Raw genomic sequence first — 17705 nt, 5'->3', positions numbered from 1 at the left:
CACCAGGGACAGTGGTAACCCCTGTGGTTGGAGGGGGAGAGAGAGTTCAGTGATTTGAGCATTGGCCTGCTAAACCCAGGGTTGTAAGTTCAATCCTTGAGGGGGCCATTTAGGGATCTGGGGCAAAAATCTGTGTGGGGATTGGTCCTGCTTTGAGCAGGGAGTTGGACTAAATGACCTTCTGAGGTCTCTTCTAACCCTGATATTCTATGAAAGCACTTGCAGCCCCTCCCGGCTTGGTATCGTGCACAAACTTTATCAGTGTACTCTTTATGCCATTATCTAAATAATTGATGAAGTTATTGAACAGGGAACCAGAACTGATTCCTGTGGGACCCCACTTGATATGCCCTTCTAGCTTGACTGTGAACCACTGGTAACTACTCTCTGGGAACAATATTCCAACCAGTTATGCACCCACCTTACATTAGCTTCATCTAAGTTACATTTCTTTAGTTTGTTTATGAGACAGTCACACAAGACAGGATAAAAAGCCTTACTAATATCAAGATATACCACATCTACCACTTCCCTCCTATCCACAAGGCTTGTTACCCTGTAAAAGAAAGCTATTAGGTTGGTTTGACACAATTTATTTTTGGCAAATCTATGCTGAGTGTTACTTATCACCTTATTATCTTCTAGGTGTTTGCAAATTGATTGCTTAATTATTTGCTCAATTATCTTTCTGGGTACTGAAGTTAAGCTAACTGGTCTGTAATTCCTTGAGTTGTCCTTATTCCCCCTTTTATACATGTTTGCTATATTTGCCCTTTTCCAGTCCTCTGGAATCTCTCCCGTCTTCCTTGGCTTTTTGAAGATAATTGCTAAGGGCTCAGATATCCCCTTAGTGAGCTCCTTGAGTATTCTGGGATGTATTTCATCAGGCTCTGGTGACTTGAAGACTTGTAACTGGTCTAAGTAATTGTAAAAGTCTCACACTTCTTTTCTTATATAACACATCTCACTGATATAAGTTAATATTTGTCAGGATTGTGGAAGAAATGCCTCAGTAGAAATAATTTGACTGGGGAAAGGGCATGGTGCACTAGCACTGAGGAATCATTCTGTCATAAGGTACATTATGCAAGAAAGTAGAAAAACAGGAATGGGTGAACGAACTAAAGGCAGCGAAGCTGTTTGATTTAAGGAGGAGAATGAGGCCATCATAAGAAGCAAGATACATGATGTGTAGGCCAAGGCGGAGCTGTGCAGGGCCCTGGATTTGAGCTTAAGAAGTTTAAATGTTGAGTGAAGGAGAGCTAGTGGAGGGATTCCACAAGGGGAGTGATATGTCCAGAAAACAATGGGCAAAGAAGATAATTTTAGCAGCTGCAGATTGGATGGACTGGAGAGCAGCAAGGTGGCAATCAGATGCCAGACTGCAGGTTGTTTCAGTAATCAAATCAGGAGATGGCCTGGGCATGGATGGATGTTTTAGCTATTTGGACAGAAAGGGAAGTCTCTTCTTTTTGAATATGTTATCGAAGAAGGACGCAGTTAAGACATAGGGCTAGATTTTTTAAGGTATTTAAGTGCATAGTGAGATTTGCAAAAGCACAATGGTCTTGTCCACAGAAGAGGAGAAATGAGGATGCAGAAGGGAAAATATTCCGCTCAGTTTGGTCCATGATTAGCTTGATCCGACAGCGTGCCTTCCTGGCGATGGCTAGAGAATTAGATGTGCAAGAGTGGATTGATGGAGACAGAGCAGGCATCTAGAGGTGGATTTGTGACTCAGCATAGTAATGACAGTTGTGTGTAAATGAATGAGGTCATCTGAGGATAAGGTTTAGAGGAGAGAGGCCTAAGACACAGCTATATGGGACTTGCAGAAAGGAGCAGGAGAAGAACCAAAAGAGATGCTGAAAGAACAATTGAGAAGGAGGAGAAACTTTCCTAAAACTTTTAATGAAAAGGTTACCCAAAAAAGTCATCTTGCAGCAAAGAGAATCTTTTAGTTGCATCTAATATTCTCTCCTCCATCTGACTTTGCTTTTGCAATAAGGCAACCCTGTGTTGTTTTTTGAGCTGGAGGAAAATGACATGTGGTGGTGGTTAATAACTGAATGTATTACAGCGCCTCCTGTAAAATAATCGGCCCTAGTAGTACTGTACATACTGCTCAGTTGCCTCTGAGAATGAAAAACTATGCACATTTTTTAAAGGTAACTGTGCTATTCTTGCTTAGATTGCTATGAACATACATAAGTGAGATCAGTGACGTTAAGTTATGGAACTGAATGTGGAAGAGCCAGTTTATACTTAAGCTGTCTCTCGCCCTTCCTTCTGTTTTTCTTTTCAGCTCATTTTGCCCCATGACACTAATTCTAAAGGATTATGTTGCTGATTATTGTTGATCGGACCTTTGTTGGCTTAATCACTAATAGGCCAGAAGTTGTATGTTGGCTTGATCGCTAATAGGCCAGAAGTTGTATGAACAAGCAAATTGGGATCTAAACTCATTTTTATTCAATTCTACTTTTCCTACATGAAAACAGAGGTGGAAATGTTACATTTTACTGTATAGAATCCCTGTCTTTTATTATTTATTTCACAGTTTTTCATTACCTTGTATCTGAGAATATGTAGGTGCTTCACAAATATAAATAAGTTAATTATAATGTTAATTATTTTGGTTCTGTTTTACACTAATGCTCGCAACTCCTGAGCAGGCCTTTTCTCTTAGATGCTGTGCAAACCAATAGTAAAATTTCCCTCATCTGTAAATCTTACCATTTAATTTAAGCAGAAACTCAACACCTGATTATAGAACAATTGGAAGGAGAGGTTAAAAACTATGTGTATGAACGATTGCCTAGACTGACCACACGAAGAATCACAATTTGGTTTGTTTTTCTGGTGCAGGGGGAGGTCGTTAATTGAACTTAATAGCACTCCTGTGAGTTCGGTGATTAGTCTTTTATCTATTTTGCAGATGAAATATATTGACACAGAGAGTTTAGGTGATGTGCCCAAGATTGCATGTTGAGTAGTGGCAGAGCTGAGAAAAAATTCAGAACAGACCTGTACTCTGAAGTTCTGTTCAGTTTTTATCTACCCCTCCAATGGCCAGTGGCTGTCCCAGCCCTCCTGGCTGCAGAGCTTTTCAGAGAGAAATTCCAAACTTGATAGGGCTCTGTTGGAGAGGGAAGACAATTAGCCCAGTCACTTTGAGAGCAGAGAGCCATTTTAAATATTTTTGGAACAATCTCTTAGCCTAATTTTTCTCATCCCTCTGAAGCAGGATCATAATCAAACACAAATTAAAGGAGACTCTGCAGCGGGACTAGATAAAATTCTATGGCCTATGTCATACAGGAAGTCAGACTAGATGATCTGATGGTTCTTTATGGCCTTCAGAGCTATGAATTTGAGTCATAGGAAGAAACTCCCAAAGGAGACATAAAAAAGATCAGTACTCCCACTTCACCTCATGTTAAATCAAGATGATGGGACGATGATTGACTTCTTTGCATTTGGAAACAGCAGTAAAGGTCCTGGAGGCCTTCTCCATATGTCAAAACCTGGGATTTGATGTGATGTGTGCTCTCTTGCAAAGAGGGGCAATGTTTCTGCTATATGCTGTCCCACCTTTCACACTACTCCATGGGATCATACAAAAGACAGGAAGGAGAAAGCTCCAGTGATGCTATTTCTCTGTCTGTCTGAAATGGCTATGACACTCAGGACTGATTAAGCTGCCATTAGATCTTTTGATGAGTTTACCACATAGAGGAAATTTGCTATATAATTTAGAGAATGCTAATTGCTTTTCAGTTAAACACATTCAGTGGATGTCAATAGACTGAGTTAAAGTTTTTACAGTGGAATCTGTTGTTGGAATCCCAGAACAGTGAGAGAAACTACATACTCTTTGTATGGGCGGATGATGAGATACTTGCAATTATATTACAGTACTACTGTATGTTCCACTCCATGCATCTGATGAAGTGGGTTTTAGCCCACGAAAGCTTATGCCCAAATAAATTTGTTAGTCTCTAAACTGCCCAAGGACTCCTCGTTGTTTTTGCGGATACAGACTAACACAGTTACAGCTCTGAAACCTGAGTATTACTGTTGGTTGTAATGTCTTCATATCAAAGATGAAATTTGGATTTGGTGAGTAAGAAGAATGGAACATGCGCTATTTTACTGGAGTTACTTTTATGCTGAAAACTGTGACATGTTGGGTTTGAAGGATGCCTACATGTTTATTGAATTGGACCCAATCCAGGCAGGCAGGCAGTCTTTTTCTCACCATTACACACAGCCTATCTTGAAATCTGACAAGACAGCTACTGTAGCTTGACGAGAGAACATTATTTCATTGATTTGTTTGCAGAAGATGTGAAAGAAAGTGAAAAAGGGTGCTAGGTTGTTGATGTTAGTTTAAGCTTCATTTAAGGCTTTTATGTTACTCCAGACCTAAACTGGAGTGACTTTCCCTAAAATGCTCTATTTTAAATTGTAACACAGAAATTTGATGATGGTGTGAGAGAAGGAAAGGGACACTTTATAGGTAAGGCATCACAATATACGTCGCTGCTGACAGCACAATAAGTCTTATTCCAAAAGTCAACTGTATTTCTAAAAATTAAATATCATATTTCATTAAAAAATACTTTGCTTTCAGACCCTTTGTGATGACTGCTTTTTATTGTTACAGTTCTGCCTTTCTCAATATAGTGAAGACACTCAACTGTTTTTATGTGGTACAAGGGCATTTAACTAAAATTAAAATAAAGAAAGAAGGAATATGCATGCTGAATATCATAAACATGTTTGTGTGAGGGCTGCAGACTGCATTTTCTCCCAAGAGAAGTGGTAGAAGTTCCATCATTGGAGACATATAAAGCTACTTGGAAAAGCAGTGGAACATGTACTGTAGATTGAGCTTGTTGTATTCCATTTTTCTGCAACTAAGTCTGCTCCCTATCAGAAAATAGAACATTTTTAAAAAACCTCTATTGTTTTAGTTTACTTATAAGGCTAGATATTTTTTTTTAAATCTTTCCTCTTATTCAAAATGGCTGCTGTGACTCATTTGGTCATGTGTCAAGTCATGTAAAATGGCACACAACAAAGCTGGTCATGCCACATTATTGATCCAAGTAGCAGCTAAAAAAGATTCTCCATTCAGGCACCCAGAAAGCTGCGAGTTCATGTGAGAGTTGCAGGAGCTTACTGGCGAAAGCATTTCTTGTGGGCTAAAAAGGAGAGAGAAGACATACATGAGCCCAGGGAGGAATTTTATTTTTTAAATAGCCCTTGTTAATTGTTAAGTTCTCTCTGTTACTGGGTTTTGGTAACTATGGAAATGGACAGCAGAATTTCAGTTCCCTTCCACAGAATTCAGTGTGCCTTATGTGAAATACTACTGGCTTTGACTATAGGGAAGAATCTTGCATTAACCAAATGGGGAGATGTAGTGGACAATTTATTAAGTTTTTTTCCATCTCTAATTTCTATTCTTTTTTTCCAGAGTTTGCATGGATCTCTGTTTTACTGTGCATAGAATTGCTGCCTTTATGTCATTGAAAGGATCTGGCACACCTTGGAATTTTTATCCATTACTGAGAAGCTGTTTACTATGAGTGATGGCATTCTTTCAGCAACCTAAAATAGCACTGTTTTCTCTCGTTCCTTCCTGTGCATCCTGGTGAGGATCTAGTAGGCCCATCATTAGACATATATATATAAATGCACTGATATTTCCCATTACAAATCTATTGACATCTCAAAAAAGCTTTTAAGATCTCTATTCCCAATGTTTATTTCCTATTTGTAGTCATAAAGTTCTGTTTGTGGCATCTAATACTTTTCACAGCAAACAGATTTCTGACTTTATCAGAGAGGAATAACTACAAGGATAAAGAGATCCCTGAAATCTAGTATCTGGTTTTCATTCCTGTCTGGCTAGTAAAAACTAGGGTTGGAGAGTAATTTAGAAAATGTGCACAGTAGAACGTGTCAGAGTTTTAAATCAGGTGTCATCTTGTCTTCAGTTGCTTACAAGTTAATTAAGCAACAAAATATGACAGGCAGTACATTTCTGTGCTATCGTTGCACTCCTCAGGTGATTGTGTCAAAATTCATTAAAAACTTCTTATAAGTGCAGTATCAACACCATATGGAATTTTTCTGTTGTGGCACATGGATCTAAGCTAATCTAACTCATGTTAAGAACACTGTGTACACAGAACAGCATGCAATTCCAAGACTGTAGATTTTTGTGGAGGGAATCGGGTCATGGCACTCAATTAACCTTTTAACTAATTATTACCAGTAAATTTATTTTTACTGGCAATTAGTTATTAGAGTGACAATTGGAAAGTCTTATTTATGTCTGCAGTTCTAAAGCTATTTTACAGATATATGTTTCTTTTGATATTTTAACAAATAATTATGATATAAAGTACAGACCCTGTTAACTTCCAGTTACGCAGTTATCCTCTAAGGGAAAAAGAGTATTTCTACACCAGGAAATCATCAAATAATCATTCATATATTGTCTGTATAGAGGTGTAAATGTTAGAGATTATAAATTACTGTAGTTTGAGAACAAGCTACAAAAAAGACTCTGAAAAGAGTCTGAAGAAGGGGATACTACACAGTTAGCTTTTCCAATCGGTGTAAAGAGTTGTCCTCATTAATTGAACTTCATTCATCTTCGATGTATAATAAAAAGCTACTTCAAAGTTAATTTCTTAAGTGGAAACAATTAGGGCAGTTTGCCATTCACTTTTTAACAGATCCCTGTAATTTCAGTTGTGTTTTGCTTTTGTTTTTATGTTCAGGAGTTCAGGGTATATCATCTGCCTAACTTTGACTTACAATTTTTTTGCTCTTGGAGAAAAACTATTCTATGTGTTTAATCCACTTTATGAACAAACCCCGTCATTCTAACCAGAGCAGAACGATGATTAGAGATGGGTCTGAGCCAAAACGCAACTCTGAATTTCACAACTCCATAATGGATCAAACCAGAACAATGGATCCACACACTCCTGAACTTAAGGATTCAAAATCCAGATCAGAATCCCAGCCAATTGTGATGAGTGTTGTTATAAAAGCATCTAAATGGATAGACTTTTCCAAAACAAGGAGTGAGATAAATTTAAGATGGGAACTTTGATCCAATCCTGGCTTCAGATCCTGGATTAGGTGGGTTAGATCCATCTCTAATTTTGACACAACAATAACTAGATCATTTTCTTTCCTAGTACCTCCACATATTTATTTTATATACTCCAAGACAATCACATACTAGCCGTACAAAATAGAAATGTATGCTGTCATAAATATAAAGGGAAGGGTAACAACCTTTATGTATGCAGTAAAATAAAATCCCTCCTGGACAGAGGTACAAAATCACTTATCTATAAGGGATTAATCAGTTCAATTAACCTAGTTGGCACCTGACCAGAAGGACCAATGGGGAAGGAAGATGCTTTCAAATCAGGGGTGGGGGAAGGTTTTGTTTGTGCTCACTTTGTTCCCTCTCGGGACACAGAGAGAGAGACCAAGCTGGTAAACCAACTCCTAAAAGGATACATGAAATGATACATCTAAAATTACAGAAATTGTATGTAAAGGCAAGGAAATGCGTTAGATTATCTTTTGTTTTAGCTTGTGAATTTTCCCTATGCTAAGAAGTAGTTTTATTTCTGTTCTTTGTAACTGTAAAGTTGAGTCCAGAGGGGAGTCCTCTGTGTTCTAAATCTTTTATTACCCTGTAAAATTACCTTCCATCCTGATTTTGAAGGTGTGATTCTTTTACTTTTTTCTTTATTATAAAGTTATTCTTTTAAGAACCTGATTGATTTTTAATGTCCTAAAAACCCAAGGGTTTGGTCTGTGCTCACTTTAACTTATTGGTTAGTATATTATTCTCAAGCTCCCCAGGAAAGGGAGTGAAGGTGCTTGGGGGGATATTTTGGGGAAATAAGGACTCCAAGTTGTCTTTTTCCTGAATCTTTATCTAAATCATTTGGTGGTGGCAGCAATACTGTTGAAGGACAAGGAAAGGATTTGTGCCTGGGCAAGTTTTTAACCTGAGCTGGTATTTATAAGTTTAGGGGGTCTTTCATGCTAGTCCCCACATCTGTACCCCAGAGTTCAGAGTAGGGGGGGAACCCTGACACATGCTCATCTCAGTTGGGTGTTGATTATATTCAATGTATTCCTATTGGCACCCAGGGTTATGAACAGTTACTTGTAACACTGACAACTAGTGTTAATTGATTTAAATAATTTCCATTAAACAGTCAAACTGCGTAAGAATCATGTTAGAGAGATAAGATGAGTGAGGTAATATCTTTTATTGGACCAACTTCTGTTGGTGAGAGAGACAAGCTTTCTAGCTACCCAGAGCTCTTCTTCAGCAACACATCATTGCATGGCTTAGAATTTAAGATGCTATGCTAAAGTTTGCTATTATTACAGGACAAGCATAATGCCTAAGGTTGGATTTTTCAAAGGTGCCCAAGGAAGTTAGTGCCCAGTTGGGTTCCTTTAGTCCCCTTTGAAAATTCCAGCCTAATTTTTTTTCCTCATTCTGTGTGCACTTTAATTCAGGGTCCTGTTTAGTTCTGTGCATAGCTGTACTGAGCTAAGAGAAGAAGGCAGAATGACCTTTAAATTTTCCTAAGGTATTCATGCCTGGTCAGAACCAGTAGAACATTGATAAACCATTGAGATTTTTCAAAATCTAGTGTGAATGCACAAAGTCCTTGTAAAAGCCCCTTTAACTTTCACAAATTACAGCCACTTTTTGACAAAACCACCAAAAATCAGATCTGTGGCATAAGGCCTATGCCCCTACCAAATTTCAGCTTTCTGCCTCAAACTCCTGACGTGTTACACCTATACAAAACATCTCACTTTTTTATAATAATAATAATGGTTGTTTCTGTATTTTGTCTTGTGAAACTAAGTAGAATACTGGATTTTAAATAACCAGCATAGAATAATGCTGGAGTTTCTTTGCTACATTATATATTAGATGGCTAGGCTGCAGCAGTCAGATTGCGGTTTTTAGTAGAATATTTTATCTTTGACATGACATTACTTCTAAATTATTAACCATACCAAAGAAACAGAAATCAAGGGGAAGCAATATATTTAACGTAATGTATTATTAAATATGCCTTTGTGATGTAAAAGGAAGGCCTCTAAATTTTGTCTGTCTCTCTATAATAAATATGGAGAGATGGTCATATACATAAAATATATTGGATAATGGGAGAAATTATGTGGAATATCGATATCATAATAGGCTGAAACTTGTAGCTTTCCCAGCCTAGAGACAGTTTAAGAATGTCTAAAACAGGGATCAGTAACCTTTCAGAAGTGGTGCGCCGAGTCTTCATTTATTCACACTAATTTAAGATTTTGTGTGCCAGTAATACATTTTAACATTTTTAGAAGGTCTTTCTGTAAGTCTATAATATATAACTAAACTATTTTTGTATATAAAGTAAATAAGGTTTTTAAAATGTTTAAGAAGCTTCATTTAAAATTAAAATTCAGAGCTCCCCCTCCCCCCACCCCCCGGACCAGTGGCCAGGACCCGGGCAGTGTGAGTGTCACTGAAAATCAGCTTGTGTGCCACCTTCGGCGCACATGCCATAGGTTGCCTACCCCTGGTCTAAAACATAACTCCCACTCAATTCAGTGCTGAAGAAATTGTTTTTACCCTTTATTATCCAACCTGCATAGGTTCTTATATGCCCACTTCATCATAGTATCTACGTACATTTTGAGATGTCACTGTCTCATCCCAATTCTACAGCCTTCCAGCAAAACCTGGGAAGTCGAGAGCTAATATTTCAAATAGGGCCGTCAAGTGATTTAAAAAATTCTGATTAATCGCACTGTTAAACAACAATAGAATACCATTTATTTTAAATATTTTTGGATGTTTTCTACATTTTCAAATATATTAAATTCAATTACAACACAAAATACAGAGTGTACAGTGCTCACTGCATATTTATTTTTTTACAAATATTTTCACTGTAAAAAACAAAAAAAAATTGTCAATTCACCTCATACAGGTACTGTAGTGCAATCTCTTTATCATGAAAGCTGAACTTATAAATGGAGAATTATGTACAAAAAAAACTGCATTCAGAAATAAAACAGTGTAACACTTTATAGCCTCCATCACTAGGGTGAAAAAGATTATTCCATGGTCTTACACTCTTTTCCCACTTTGAAAATACCTTAAAGTTAGTGAAAATATCAGTGATGAAATAAAAGTGGTGTCTATGGGGAAACCTCACCACTGCTTGCCTATGATAAGACATTTACTAACATTTAGTACATAGTACTACCTGAAGTACTTAGCTATGCCATATTCTAATTATTTCCTATCCTAAGTCTGTCACATATCACTGTGTTACTAACTCAAATACCTAGTCTTATTAAATATTGATTTTTTTTTAAGGTGACAACTGTAATATCACCTTAAAATGCCATTGCTGGAGCTAGAGGAGCTTGGTTTACTATGAGTGCGTGTTGGAACTTGGAGTTCGAGCATAATCACAGTGACAGGGCATGACAAATAGTGGGTAACTGCAGCAAGGGGAAAATAACGTCTTTGCAGAGATTTATATTAAAGGACTGGGATTTAGCCCATTTTTATCTCTCTTGCTTTGTTTAACAGTTCTTACAGTTCTTTAAACCCTAATTAATTCTGGTAGTTGTTATCCTTTTATGAAGGGTTCCTGTGTAGAGTGCATTCTAGTTAACCTGAAATCCAGGAGGAGCGATTAGCAGAATAGCGGGAACCAATTGTGTCCCAGGGTTAAGCAGGTTACTAGATATATTGGCATTTTTTAAAAAAAGCTCTCTCTATTCTTGGGTTTGTTCTTCTAAGTGTTAGAACATATTGAACAGAGTGTATTTTATTGGATTACCTCAGCACAGGTGATAATTAAATGAATGATTACTAAAACAGGACAGTTATATGACATCCAATTAAATTTAACAATGTAAACTGTCAAGATCTTTTATTCAGAGACTCTAAAAGCTGGACTTCAAATACAACCCAGTGCAATTCTTTGGAATCAAATTTCACTTCAGCTCTGACTCTGTCAGTTGTTATTGTATGGGTTATCTGTAAAACACTGTTGCATCAGTAGCATTTACAATTTGAAATATAGGATTTGTTTATTTATAGTTGTATAATTTCTCTCTTTAAGTCACTGAAGTACCCCAAATTCAGGTACATAACTTTTGTGGTCAGTAGATCTGCACCCCCTTATATGGTGAAAGCCACTTATGGTGCACTTGTACAGTAAGTACTCTAATAATTCTATAGTTAAGGGTCTGATGAGATTTTTAATAAAATTCCTAAACAAAAGTCTTAGTTAATAAATAGTTATGTTTGAAAGTGATTCCAGCTTACATAACAATTAACAGATCCAGTGAATTTCCTTTACCGTACAATCATCCTTCATCACTTACTGTTATCATACCTGATGTGCACCACCCATATAGCTTTAAAACTGCCTCATATAATTTGCAAACATCAAAATATCTAGGTCCATATCCTCAATTGGCATAAATCAGATTAGCTCAATTGACTCCAATAGAGCTTTGCTGTTACAGACCATCTTATGATCTGGATTTAGATATTTTGATCTTGGCCCCTAAGTACTAGAATATTATGAAGAATTAGGTTGCTTGTATTGGAAATTGGATTTTATTATCTACCAGTAATTTGTTGTTTTGATAGTTATCTACTTTGGGAGGCACTGTGGTTCTGTGGATAGTGCTAGACTAGGAGTCAGGAAATCTCTGTTTTCTTTCCAGTTTTGCCACTGACCTGCTATGCAAACTACGATTGCATTTCCTCATCTGTCAAAGGGGGATAATAATTATTCCCTTTCTTTATGGATGTTTTGAGACATACAATGAAAAATGCTATATAAGCACTATTAAGTTAAATCAGAGCTACCAAACCACTTATTTGACACAAACCTTTTCTTTTAAATACTTTGTCATATCGAATCCTTAGTATGAATAACTTTTTCGTGAATTAGATAGATGGATAAGAGCACTTTCCCTAAAGATTCTGGGTTATCATGGTTAGACCAGGCTTTAGGAAAGGCAGGATTCCTTTCTCTGCCCTTCATTTACAATGTGATCTTTGGCAAGTTACTTAACGGATCAGTTGCTCACTTTCCCTTATCTTTAAAATAGAGACAGTGATACTTACCTATTTTGCCTTACAGGTGTATCGTTACTTACATTAATGAATATTTATAATTAGTCATGGTATTACATGCCTGTATTGGTCTCCCGTCACCATAGTGTCTGGATGTGTTTCAGATGGTTTAGATTAAGGGCAAACAAATATATGCTAAAATAAGAAGTGTATATTCTGGGTTCTCCACCCCTTGGCACAGAATTCTAGCGTGTCCAAGGAGGGGAGGGGAGATTCTCTGAAATTATGGAGCCCTGGCCACTTGAAGCTCTAAACTAGAAAAGAAATGGCAAGCTCTTAACCAGAAGTGAAATGGCAAGCAATGCAGAGTACACAATAAAGGTAATATGTCCTTACCAGATTACCTTTCTCTCAAGATATAAGATATGGTATTTTGTGTGAATTATTAAGTTCTGAAGGTTTACTATTATAATGGAATGGTCATGTAGCCTCTATGCTGGATGAAATTGACATCATGAGGTTGGGTGCTTCAGAGAGCAAAACATACTACTTATCCTCACTAACACCTGGAAAAACAAATGGACCAAATACATAGTTTGTGTTATTAATGTGTATGTGTTCAAAATATTTTTGTTTTGCAGGCTTTTCTGCTTGAAGAGCATAGTTATTGTTTTGTTTCCGCTTGATTTTAATCATCTGTAAAAGTTTCACTAGTTCTTGTTTACAAATATAGAGCCAAATGTGAAAAAGAAGTATCATTTCTCAGAGCATTGATCTTATTTTGTTCACATTTTTAAAAGACACTCTGTCTCTGAAAAGGATCATTATTAATCATCTTTTTCGCAGTGCTTGGCTTCAAAAATAAGTGCACACTCCTTCTGGGAAAAGGCTTTTTTAAGTTCATAGTGTAAGGGGATCTAAAGCTTGCAAAGGTTCACATTTGGGCCCTATTCTTACATCTTTACTCAGGCTCTTTTTCAGGCAAAATGAAATAGAAGTTTTGCCTGAGGAAGAATTAAGTAATTACTTCACACTGGAACCCATAAGAGATGTACAAGGTAATTTTCAGCAGACAGAGGAATCCTGACTCCCTATAGCCTGCTCTAACTACTTCCAAGCATTTCCTACTGGCTCACCCAGAGGGAGGGGCTCCCTTCTTGTCTGGCCTTGTAAATTTGATGTATGTGGATCCATAAGGATCCCGATTTGTGCCTTGGCTGTGGGGAGAAGGACCCTCCTGCCCTAGAAGGGAGCTTACTAGCTTCTTTCTCTTGGTTCGGAGGGGGAAGGAAGAAGGGGGGCAAGCAATGGTGCTGAGGGATGGTTTAGACACTTAACAGGGATGTTGAGTCAGTGTTGTTCAGAATGAAAGAACATGGTCATTGGAATGGAGAAGGATTTAGCAGATGGCTCATCACCTCATATCTTATAGACAGTTATTGGAGAGCTTTGGAAAGTTATAGTACTATTTTTCTGTCCCTCTGGTTTCCTTAATTATCAGGTTTCCTTAATTATCAGGACTCATGGAACAGACAGAAGGATCCCATGGTATTTTTACAGAAAAGGAAGGTCTTGCACTGTCCCCTGAAACATTTGGTGCAGCCACCATCAGACACAGTGCACTGGACTAGGTGGACCTTAGATCTCATCCAGTATGACTTAGTAATGTTTTCTAAAATCATCATACAATTTCTTACACAAGGTTACTGGTACACATATGCAGCTGCAGCCTATCTAATTCAAAGATGTTCTTGTCCTTATGTTTGTTTAATGCTAGAAGGTTTTTTTAGGATATGTATATACTCAAGCCAAGGTGTGATCGCATCTCAGGTAGAATTGCTAAAAATACCAGGGTAGGTATGGTAGCATGGCCTGCAGCATGGTCTAGAAATGCGAGTATGCACTTAAGGTCCTTGACATGCTTCTAATGTCTGTCCCAAACTCTTTGCCACAGCATCTACACTGCTAATTTTAGCAATGAGTGGGGAAAGCTAGCACAGGTATGTCTACCTGAGCTGCAGTCATACCTCGGATTGCAGGGTAGACATATCCTTAGGGGCTATAATGCACTGTCTGAGACAATTTTATTTTGAAAGACACAAACAGTTTAGTGAATGTTCAAAAAAATAGAGTTTGAAACTATGAAACCTATGTGCTATTCTTTCCTCTAATTTAGCAAAAAACAAAACGGCTGAACAAATCTAAAATCTAAAATCTTTATATACAAAATTTATAACAATTTTTGCAAGAGTTTTTTATAAGCCTCTGAAATGAAAAATGGTTGAAAATGGACATTTTGACAGGTTTTTAATGATAGTGTTAGGTGGCAGGATTATAATTTACATTACTTAAATACGCAATATAGAGACAAATATTGTTACTATTTCATCTTTAGACTTGAGCCTATCCCTACTCAGTTTCCCTGACATAAGAAACTTAGAAAAGAAAAGAGAGTCAGTAGTTCTGAGCATTGCCTAAGAATCTGGAAAATTCAGTACAGTTGAATTAAAAAATGATAGTTAAAATTCAGTGTTTGTATGAGCTTTTTCAGGAGTCTGGGTCATTAAACGGTCTGATTCTTCTTTAAGTGTTCGTGATATCTGAAAGACCTGCTTTAACTTGATACTTAAAGCCTGTAGGTGACTTTGAACAAAGTTAACATTGTGTTCAAGGGTTTTTTCTTAAATACAGTTTCTTAATTATTTACAGGATTAATTTAGTCTGTAATTATCATTGGATTAAAATGATTTGCTAGATTACTTTTCTTTCCACACAGTGTTCTTTAGAGAGATTATTCTGTTGTCAAAATGATGATCTAATTTATTACTGCATTCTGTACAGTAACATCTATAAACCTAATGAGGACCTATAAGGAGAGCAATTTATTTGCTTTCTCAGACAGACTTCTTGTGTCTTTCAAACAGTTGAGGTATCTGCACCACAATAAACATAAAATCTCATGCTGCCTTCACATGCATGCCTCTGCACTATACAATAGAGGGGTTTGTGACGATGCATTTGCTGGTACACAAGGGAGTGGCTTGTCATGATGTTTTTCAGTCAATTTCCCTTAATAATGCAGTTCAACACAATGGAACTGAGACAATAATCAACAGTCCCGTGCTCTGTCCATTAGCAACGCTGCCTCACTGTAATTAAATTAGTTGAGTTAGTGGGTGAATCAGGGTATTCACCTGTACAGCCTCTCATACAGTAGCTCCTCAGTTAAAATAATCCTGATTAACGTTGTTTCATTGCTATGTTGCTGATCAGTTAGGGAACATACTCGTTTGAAGTTGTGCAATGCTCCCTGTAGGATGGTTGGCCGGGGCTTGTCCCCCTCTGGGGCAGCGGGGAGCCAGACCGTCTTGCCACTTGGTCAGGTGTGTCAGAGAATTAGCTCGGCTGTGCGGTAAACAGTCAGCAGCTCTGGCCCTCTTGGTGGGGGCTGAGCAAACAGTTCAACAGTAGCAAGCCCTGGCCCTAGATCAGGGCGGGCAACAAACAGTCACTAGCTCAGGCCCTCAGGCAGAGGCTCAGCAAACAGGGTCAATATGAGCAGGCCCAGGCCCTGGGTCAGGGTGGGCAACAAACAGTCACTAGCTCAGGCCCTCAGGCAGGGCTGAGAAGACAGGTTCAAAAGCAACACCCCAGGCTCGTGGCTCTGATCAGCCAGGGAGAGAAGGAGACTGCCACCCGTGAGATGGGTGGCAAGGGGGACGCAGGCCCACCCACTCCACTGTGTCCCAGCCCGGGGCCCTAGCAGCGACAGAAGATCCGCTGCTGTCAGTGGGGATCCTGACTGCAACACACTGACATTGGCTGCAACGCTGCCAGAGCCAGTCTTGGGGCGACTGCTCCTGGGCTACTTCCTTTCTCCCCCTCTAGAGGTACCTGGATCCGGACGGCATCCTTCACGGAGTCACACACCATGGGCTCCTCAGGATAGCTGGCGAGCGGTAGGCTTTGCAGCTCCTTGGGGTAACTGGCACATGGTAGGCCTGGTAGTTCCTCAGGGTAATGGGCAAGCGGTAGGCTTGGCAGCATCTCTGGGCTCGGGCTAGCATCAGGCATTGGCTGGTCTTGCCAGTCCTTGGGTCAGACGCCGATCGCCGTGGTCTCCCCACCAGGAGCTACGCCACAAGCGTCTGGTCACACCAGTGGCTGAGAGCCAAGTGAGCTCTGGGGTCAGGCTTTTATACTTCCTGTCCTGCGCCCTGACCTCTGAGGGATGGATGCAGGGTTTGCTAGCTCTGCCCACTTTGGTGTCCAGAAAGGCTCGTCCCGCTCTGGGGTGGCTGGGGCCAGAGTGCCTCATTACACTCCCTTATAGCATTGTTTGGCTGCCACCTACTTTGTCCCCTGCTTGCAGAAAGAGCAGGTCGTTGGAGCTGGCTGATGGGGGCTTGGAACCAGCATGGACCAGCAGCCCCCTGTCAGCTCCCTGCTTCCCTAAGTTCCCTGTGCGGCAGCCGCCCAGCAGGCTATCAATTGCCAGGCAGTTCAGCTGTCCCTCCCCCAACTGCTGTGTGCTGGTCCTGCCCTCTGTCTTGAGGCTGCTCCCGAGAGCTCCTGCTTGCTCCTGAGGAGGGGAAAAGGGGCGCTAATGTCAGGGTGTCTCTCTCCCCACTCCTCTCCTTTACCCCATCATGCCATCTCCACAGAGCAGGGCGGGACATGAGAGAGCTCAGGACGGAGGGAGCTTTCTGGCAGCAGCTGCTATCTCAACTTGCTGATCTACTTAAAAAGGCAGTATACTTAGAATGAGGTCAGCGTACTTAAAGGGGAAATACATGTCTCTCTCTCACACACACATGGTGTGTGTCTGTGTCTCTCTCTGCCATGCTGTCTCCCCTCCCTCTATTTGTGCTGCCTTGTAGAGTGTGAGGCTACATTAACAATGTGTTAACCGTTGAGGGCTCAACTGAGTGCTAGTTCATCATTTAGCAGTAAGGCATTCTGTGGGAAATATCCCACGCTCTGACTCCACCACCTCAACCAAGCTTCACAATCATCATTGCTGTGTGCAGTATTAAAGTGTTTGTTTAAAACATATACGGTGGGTATATATATATAGAGAGAGAGACTCTTGTGTCTGGGGAACCTAACCCCCACAATTTACTTTAATTCAGCTCCTGCCCGAGTCTGTCCTCCCCCACTCGCTCTTATGAGCCCCTGTCTGACCCTCCCTCCATCATCCCATACTGTCTGTCTCCCCATAGTCCCTATCTCCTGACCTGGCCTGCTGCAAAGAAGGCAGCTCTTTTTCTTCCCTCTCTGGCTGGGGGCTACTGCTTTGTTCTATCACGACAGTGCCCTCCAGTGGGCAAAAGGCAGAAGTGCAGCAGCATTTCAGCAGAAGCTTTTATCTGCACAAAAAAATAAAAGATGTTGGGCCTATTAATTATGCATGCACAGTAGCGCAGAATTCCCCCAGGAGTAAGACTCATACAGGAAGTCAGTGGCAGAGCCAAAACTAGACCAGTTCTCAACTCTGTGTCTCATGCCCTTGCTGCCTCTTATATTC

At 39.5% G+C, this 17705-nt stretch overlaps 1 protein-coding gene across 2 annotated transcripts in view; it reads left to right on the top strand.

The window, feature by feature from the left end:
- TRAPPC9 (trafficking protein particle complex subunit 9) overlaps positions 1–17705 on the top strand; it is a 908789-nt gene that overhangs the window by 713059 nt on the left and 178025 nt on the right. Inside the window, exon 22 of one of the 2 annotated variants that reach the window (XM_075063275.1) lies at positions 5486–7819. The exons of the other annotated variant lie outside the window; for it this stretch is intronic. Within the exon in view, the coding sequence (XP_074919376.1) occupies positions 5486–5541 (56 nt within the window). The 3' untranslated portion in view covers positions 5542–7819. Of the gene's footprint in view, positions 1–5485; positions 7820–17705 lie in introns of those variants that run through there. 2 annotated transcript variants of the gene reach the window in all.

Source organism: Chelonoidis abingdonii, chromosome 2 (genome assembly GCF_003597395.2).
Source record: "Chelonoidis abingdonii isolate Lonesome George chromosome 2, CheloAbing_2.0, whole genome shotgun sequence".
Taxonomy (NCBI): Eukaryota; Metazoa; Chordata; order Testudines; family Testudinidae; genus Chelonoidis; species Chelonoidis abingdonii.
Note: the sequence above shows the minus strand (reverse complement) of the source record. Positions and strands in the feature narration are given on the sequence as shown.